At 38.2% G+C, this 8,820-nt stretch overlaps 1 protein-coding gene across 2 annotated transcripts in view; it reads left to right on the top strand.

Annotated features, from left to right (window-relative positions):
* The window catches only part of LOC128651836 (PAX-interacting protein 1-like), a 91,840-nt gene extending 84,543 nt beyond the window's left edge, over nucleotides 1-7,297 (top strand). For both annotated transcript variants that reach the window (XR_008401193.1, XM_053704816.1), the window contains one exon: nucleotides 6,179-7,297. Coding sequence is in view for 1 of the 2 variants with exons in the window: in XM_053704816.1 (XP_053560791.1) it covers nucleotides 6,311-7,024 (714 nt within the window). In the remaining variant the exon portion in view is untranslated. The remainder of the gene's footprint in view (nucleotides 1-6,178) is intronic.
* The last annotated feature ends 1,523 nt before the right edge of the window (nucleotides 7,298-8,820 follow it).

Raw genomic sequence — 8,820 nt, forward strand, 5'->3', positions numbered from 1 at the left:
ACAATGTTATGCAAAACGATCACTATGACATCATCACATTATACACATTCCACAAATACTAACTCAATATGAGCATGCGCAAATTCACACAACTAATACACATTGCACACATACTAATTACTAACAAAGCACACCTAAACCTCCTTTACTTTGCAAACTGGTACATCATTTAACATTTACATAGGGTATATAAGCACGCTCCAAGCATGGCTTCTTTGACTGTGTTGCTGGAGGATTTTGTGAGATTAGAGAGATTTAGCGAGTTACTGGTATTGTGAGATTTAGTGTTAGTGAGTGAGTTAGTTAGTGGTAGTGTGAGAGAGTGAGTGAGTTAGTGTTAGTGTGAGATAGTGAGTTAGTTAGTGGTAGTGTGAGATAGTGAGTTAGTTAATGGTAGTGTGAGATAGTGAGTTAGTGGTAGTGTGAGATAGTGAGAGAGCGGTAGTGAGTGAGAGTTTGGGTGAGTGTGCGAGTGGTTTTTCTGAATACTTAACACATTTACACGCAAACACATTCAATACATACATACACTTATCAATAACACTACATACACTCCATACCCCATCCCCTCTCATACTACACTCCATACCCCATTCCCTTTCATCCCATACCCCATTCCCTGTAATCCCATACCCCATTCCCTGTAATCCCATACCCCATTCCCTTTAAGCCCATGCCACATTCCCTGTAAGCCCATACCCATCCCATACTTAGATTTTGTTTACATATCCTCATTTTAGTCTTTTTCTACATTTTTGTCTGTTTAATACCCCTTACCCTCTTTTATTTATATCCCTTTCACACTTTGATCACTTTTTTTTTTATTATTATTTATTTTGACCCCTTTTCATTTGGGCACATTCACTTTTTGTTTGAGTATGTCGGGAGGGGGGGATAGGGGGCAGATTAGCCCAGAGCTATTAGGTCTCATCAGGCAGGAGGTCAGAGAAGAGATTGTAGAGGAGGATAGGCAGGAGGTTAGGCAGGAGAGGGGGAGAAGGAGAGGAACAGGACAGGAAGGGGGGAGGAAGCGGTGGGTGGACCCGGTCACTTTGTTCAAGATGAAGAAGTGGCTGGGCCCAGTGGCATGCAGTGTAGAGCTTCACAGTCCGGGAAACAGAGGCTCACATCACAGGGGAAAGCCAAGCTGACTAGGGAGGCAAGATTTACTATGGATGAGAAGGAGGCCCTCATAGAGGCTTATATGGAGAGGGCTAGGAGGCTGCAGGCTCAGAAGGCCACCCACCCCTAAGGAGAAGAGGAAGCTATGGCTGGAGATCAGGAATGCCGTTAATGCAGTGGGGGTCCATAACAGGGATGTCAAATCTATACAGCATCGCTACCGGGACTGCAAAATGGAACTCAAAAGAAAGCTCTCGAGTGAAAAACAATATCTAACAGGGACCGGTGGCGGTCCTGAAATGATTGTGGAATATTCCTGGTGGGAGGAAATGTTGCGTCCCAGCATCTCCGAGGTGCCACTCTCATCTTCCGGTAAGCTCATTTAATAATCTCTTTACATCAAAAATAAAAAATGTATTTAAGGATATGATTAATGCAATTATGCTTTTTTAGACATTATTACGTAAACGCATTCACAATTACCTTGCGAAAGTTGCATTTCACGAAAAGCCATCACATTAGGATCTAGTCTACAGATTAGGTGTGCATTCAGATTGACCAAATAGATATCAGAAACACGGTTTGGAAAACACGGACAACGTATTGATTGTTGTATTTGAAAGTGTATTAATGAGGCTGCCTTTGTAATTCTATTGTAAGCACAAGCATTTACATCTTTATTTGGAACTGTGCTAATATCTCGATTTCTTTCTTTTTACAATATACAGAGTCTGAGCCCGGGGAGGAGGCAGCACAGCACCCACAGGCTCCTTCACCCAGGTATGAGAGTGTTGCAGATGACTCGCCACCTCGGGGAGACATGGAAGACATCTGTCTATCCTCATCCTCTGAAGAAGCCCCCACTGCAGAAGAGATCCCTGCAGCAGCCCCTCCTGCACCAGCAGCCCGCCGTGCACCAGCAGTTACTCAGGAGGAGATAGCAGAGAGATATTAAGAGATTTTCTGGAAGAGATGCGTGCCTCCCGGAGGGAACAGGCGGAAAGCAGAATCCATTTGACAGAAGCAATTAATGATATTCGACGAGACCAAAGAGAGATCTGGCATACTCTGAAAGATGTATTGCAGGTCCTCCGGGGGGCGCATAACGCGCCATCTGTTGCTGGGCCATCTGCTGCTGGACCATCTGCTCCTGGCCCTCCTCCATCTCATCCTCAATCTCCTCCTCAGCCGGGTGATCCCAGTACTCCTCCTTCCCCTCTTCCCCAAACATCTCCGATGAGAACTCGTCGGAGGGGCAGTTGCCCCCCCCAGAGCCTCAGTCTTGTGAGAAGATGGGAAGGAAGAGGAAGTAAGTTTTTTTTTATATATATATATATATATATATTTATATATTTATATATATATTGTTATTTAATGTGTAATGGATAGGTATGTGATGATGTGGTCTTCTTACACTTGTGGAGCTCACTCTGTATATAATCTGTTTCTATGTGACCCGGTCCATGGAGGCAGATTACTTGCAGAGTGTGTTTTACAAGTGTATGGAGACCACATCATCACATACCTATCTCAAACAAAATGACCATTACAATTATACATGAAGGCATATCACTGTTTTGATGCCAACAACACAGCTTAAAGGGACAGTCATAACATTAATTATTGTTGGTTACAAAGAAAACACTTTGTTACGCATTATCAAGTTTGGAAAAACAAGACTTAGAAAAATACACCTTTTACTTCTGTGATTAACCTTGTATCTATGCCTCTGAAAAATGACCGCTTATTTCTGTTCTTTTGACAGACCGGCATTTCAGCCAATCACTGATCAATCCAGGGTAACTATACTGCATGAGCTCAATGTTTTCTATATGAAACACAAAAAATAATGCCCTCTAGTGGTCAAAATGCATTCAGATTAGATGCACTCTTCAAGCTCGAAGAAATGAGCAGATGTACCTCCTAGGTTTAGATATCAACTAAGAACACCAAGAGAACTAATATAAATTGGTGATAAAAGTTTGCAATATATTTTTATAAAATTTGCATTTTTTGAGATTTAAATCATTACTGTTTTGCTTGACTTGACTGTTTCTTTAAACAAGAACATATGCTAACATATACTAATCCTTAGGGATTGTTGGTATATCTACATGTACTTTTTCAAACAAGAAAATATTTGATTAGGATACTAAGCCTGTATGCCATATTTCTCTCGACATGTTAAATAAAGTCTATTTTCTTAAAGATACATTATTGTGTTTGAAATATTTAAGAAAGACATTTCATTTAGAAGTAATCTGGTTTCATGTCCTTTTAAGAGTTATATTAGAAATATATGCTCACAGTAATATATTTGGAGATTAACAATGTGGGAGTCATACATGACACAATACTGAGCATTTACATTAAAGGGACAGTATAAACTCATTTTCATAGAACTGCATGCAATAGACTACTATAAAGAACAAGATGCACAGATACTGATATAAAAATCCATGAGAAAATTGTTTAAAAACTTAGCTCTGTTGAAAAGTTAGCTGGAAAGCCACATTGCAAGTGGGAAATAAAACACTACCCACTCTCCCTTCTTTTGCATATGAAAAGACCCTTTACACAAACAGGAGCAAGCTGGAGAAGGTAGCTGATGGTATTCACATCAAACTTTGGGGCTTGGTTAGGAGTCTGAAAATCACAGCAATGGTATTTAAAAATAACCAAAACTATACATTTTTAAAACAAAAATGGGCTATATAAATAGATCTACAAAACATATATGCTAAGAAAAAATGTGTAGCATGTATAATGTCCCTTTAAGAAAAAAGATCAGGACATAACATCTAGAATAATTAGGCATCACATATATTTATCATATGATAAAGGTCAATGCATATTGATTACTTGATTCAAATACAAAAGCGCATCTTTAGGAATTAGATATGTAGAAAATTCAACACAACACAGTAATTATTTATAAAAAGGAAAATATTGTTGACAAACATATTAAACAAGATGGAGTATATTCATGGATTTGCACTTGCCTCAAAATATATTATGCAGGAAAAACATATTGCCTTCATTCATTTCTTCAATGAGACAGTCATTAAAAGAGATTTTTGTGTTTTTTATCAGCTATGGTTCAACAATGTACATGATTGACACAATCCATACTCGTCATGGTTTTAAACTTGTCTTCTCATTCACAAACGTGGGTTACGTGCAAAATCAAATATTGCAGGACAACGTAATCCAATCAGACGGATTTAACACCTTGGCATGTGACGTCTTAAGCAACATGACGCATCCGAGATTGTGTAAAAACGTCTTCCAATCAAAGGCGCATCCGAGATCGCGTAAAAACGGCATCCAATCCAATAACTCATTTTACAGCTTGGCATGTGACGTCTTAAGCAACATGGCGCATCCGAGATCGTGTAAAAACAGCATCCAATCTAATAACTCATTTTACAGCTTGGCATGTGATGTCTTAAGCAAACATGGCGCATCCGAGATCGCGTAAAAACGGCATCCAATCAAAGGCGCATCCGAGATCGTGTAAAAACGGCATCCAATCCAATAACTCATTTTACAGCTTGGCATGTCAATAAAAAAACGTATTTATATTTTAATAACTAGTATGTGCTATATTGTTATCTATGAATGTCACGCTAGATAACGTAATACTGTGATATATGAAGTAGAATCCATTGTTGGTAATAAGGATATATTTCATTAGAATCGGAGGATTATTAACTATTTAGCAAGCATTTTATGTTACACAATTATGTACGACATTGCAATTTGAACTTCATTTTCAAATTTAAGTTTAATCTTTTGATGAAATGTGTTTAGAGGTAATCTCAAGAGCAGAAAAATACGATGTTCTAACTGCGGATTGGTGGCTACATATATATATACCGATTGTCATTGGTTCACCTATGTGTTCATTTAGAAACCAGTAGTGCCCTGCTGCTCCTTAAACAAATGATACAGAGACTGAAGCAATATTGAGAATTTATGGAAAGAAAATTATTTAAAAATCGTATATTATACATAAATGAGTAAATACATTATTGTGTTTCATGTCCCTTTAAATGAGAAATAATGCTACGAGATACATTATGAAAATCGGGATTGGTTATACATTATATGTTACCTATAGCTGTGGTGTCCATCTTTACACTTTAAAAAGGGACACATGAGAAATAGGGTCTAGATAGGTTAGGTAGTTAGTTTTGGGGATATATAATTTAGGGTTTAGTTAGGTGAATTAGTGTAGGTAGGTAAGCTAGATGAAAGGGATGGATAGGCCTAGTGGAGTTGGGAGGGGGTGGCTAGGTGGAGAGGGTGGATAGGGGGAGGGGGGAAGTAGGGAAAGAGTTTGATGATGATGCAGTCTGTTGTGTGATTATTTTATTAGGTGATGTTTAGCAAATGTTTTTGTTCATTAAACTTAGTTTGATGATGATACAATCTATATTATTAGGTTTATAATGCTGTTTAGCATTTAAAGTCTTCATTTCAAAGCTTTAAAAATAATGTATTAGGTGTTACTTATGACAATTTTGAGAGGGGCATGGAACCTAACCCCCTCACTTCCCATTGACTTACATTATAAACTGGGTTTCAATTAACAACAGTTTCGATTTACAACCATTCCTCCTGGAACCTTACCCCGGCGTAAACTGAGGGCTACCTGTATATATGTTTTAGATCATAAATATCCATCTGATTTTAGCTACAAATGTCAATTTACATAGTTGTATTTAATATGTTCAGCAAGCACTCTGTATAGTATATCTGCTCCGACAAGCACGGATACTGATAATATAATATTCAATAATATCAAACATTTCATATAAATCTGTTCTTTACAATGTTCCTTTAAGACACAATCTATAAAGATTCATCAGTTATGGTCATATATGCTTGGATTTCATACCAAGCACACTATGTGTATGTATGTATGTATGTAGTTAGGTATGTATGTATGTACATATATACACAACAATTTTAAATCTAATCATTTGTATTGTTATGCTACAAAGTAATATATTCTATTAGATATATAATGTATACATATATTTTCTTGTAGGTTCCAATCAGGAGGACTATGAATATTCACCAATACCACAGCAGGATGATCCTACATTCACGGAGGAGGAGGAGGATGTCTATGGGGAAACTAACTCCTATATCAGCCTCCTAGAAAGTGACATACCATGTTATGGGGTATGAACCCCAGCAAACACATCCTCCTCAACACTGGCAGTACATGCACTCTCCGCAACAGCTGCACCCACCACAACAGCTGCACTCACTGCAACAGCTGCACTCTCCAAAACAGCTGCACCCACCGCAACAGATGATGCGCCCACCACAGCAGCATACAGATCTGCATCATCTATACTATATGCCTCCCACTCCTATGGCACACCAGGAATCTACACCACCACGACCCACTGCACCCACCAATGTTTTTCAAACAATGCCATCACAGACAACCTCCCAGTCAACAATACAGAGAGACAGCCCTGGAACCAGCCAACAATTTGTTCCTGAGACACCAGGTCTACAACAGGGTCCAGCACAGTCACATCAGGATGATATACAGAAGATGATATATAGAGACCTTAGGCTGTCCAGGCTCCAGCAGCAGCAGGCTTTCCACAGAATCCAGAGCCAAATGAACATTCATAATGCCTTACTTGTCCACCTGGTAGAGGCAGTGGAGAGGCTCGCGGATAGGCCGCAAACTCCATCCTCGCTTACATCCTCCGTTATCTCCCTGCAGGACCCTGAATCACATCTGTTAGCCTCACATTTAGCTGGTGGGAGGCACACAAGACGCCACACTTCCCCCCCAAAGTACCTCTCCTCCAAAGTCCAAATACCGCTGCAAGAATTAATTAATATTCCCCCCAAGATATATAATATCTAATTTTTTGCAATAAAGCACTTTAAGTGCGATTTCCATCTCATAAATATGCATATATTTTTTTAATACAAATTTAAAAATATATTACAAAATTATTCTAATAGCTGTTGATTAGCAAAATATTAACAGCTTTATTCATTTTTATTTCACATGATGTCAATTAATATGCAGGTGTACATTGTTAATAAATGTATGTATTTCTATAAAGAATATTATGCCATTTAAGAATACTTGAGGATAAGTGTTTGAAATAAATACAGTATATGCTATCTAACATCCGTTAACGTGGCATGTGTAAATGTTATGATTAATATTCCACGAGCATATGTTGTTTGCTCCTTCAGATGAAGCTAATAAGGGTTATCTAAAGGAAAGAAAGGGAAAAAAAGAGAGGCGCTTGTGTGTACCAGTAGAACAATGCAGATGAATTGTAGATATTCACAACAGAGTACTCACATTTTATAGGAGCACTCATACAGTGCTATCAGGCACATACTGGGTAATCACAGCAACCCAGCTTGCTGTATTCCAGCGTATAGGCAGGAACACTCGTGGACGGATTCCTGGGAACTGGATGACCGAATTCCCTCAAGGGCAACTCCACAGCGTGGATGCAGGAGGCAAGGGAGCCACAGGGACTTCCAGGAACAGAGCAAATCAAATCCCAATAATAGTAGTAGGTAGGTGGTGTAAAAGGATCAGTGAAGGTTCCAATATTAGTTTAAAAATAGAATTTATTTAAAAACAATAGTAAAAACAGGAACCAACAGGTAGGGCAAACAATGACCCTCCTTGTATTCATGCAACGCGTTTCTCAGCACAACGCTGTTTCATCAGGCATATGATACACACTGATAGTAGCTCTTATATATATACACCAACCTTACCAATGAAAACAATTGAGAATAACAAACACCTGGGAGTCTCCCTCTGAGGGACTGGCTCTCAGTATATTAACCCTTCATTTGCGGTATGTACCTCACATTTGGAAATATTTGAACATAATGTCATAACCAAAAATTTATTTAGCACAATGTGTTTGATGATGTAAAACTATAATGATCCTTGTAAACAGAAATTTCTTAATGAACAAAATATAAGCTCATATATAGGGGATCGATCATTGTACCAGTCGACAGACAATAGTGATATCTTAAATTCATACCTAAGTCATCTAAAGGTATCTCTTTATACTTGTAAGATGAAGTTGCGTGCACACAGATCGCCTGGTCCGTGATAATCATGTCGATTCCGGAAGTGACAAAATTTTGACTACTTCCAATCACATATTCACAAAAACGGAGCAAGCGGCCAATCATGTGGACACAATAACATCAATGTGAGATAGATGTGAGTGTAAACGTATATGATGATGCTCAAAGTTATCCACAAATGGGGATGTGTTACAATATGGGTGTTGCCTAAAAAAACAATCAAAATGACTAATAAAGTTCGTACTTTAGCTAACATTAAAAAAATATATAAAACTCTAATGGTCTTTATAAACTGAGGTTTACTAATGAACCAACTGAGGTTTACTAATGAACCAAATAACACCTAAACAACCTATAAAAGTGAAAAATATATATATATAATGATGTTCGTACTTTAGCGAACAATGAGAAAATATAAAAAAAAGACTCTAATGGCCTTTATAAACTGAGGTTTGCTAGTGAACCAAATGACACCTCATGTGTAGGGGATCGAACATGTTCAAAAGTAGGAATATATAAAAATAGTGTGACTGTTTAGACTTGTGTATACAAATCGCCTGCTCCGTAATAGTCATAGCAAAAACG

The sequence above is a fragment of the Bombina bombina genome, chromosome 3, assembly GCF_027579735.1.
Source record: "Bombina bombina isolate aBomBom1 chromosome 3, aBomBom1.pri, whole genome shotgun sequence".
Lineage (NCBI taxonomy): Eukaryota > Metazoa > Chordata > Amphibia > Anura > Bombinatoridae > Bombina > Bombina bombina.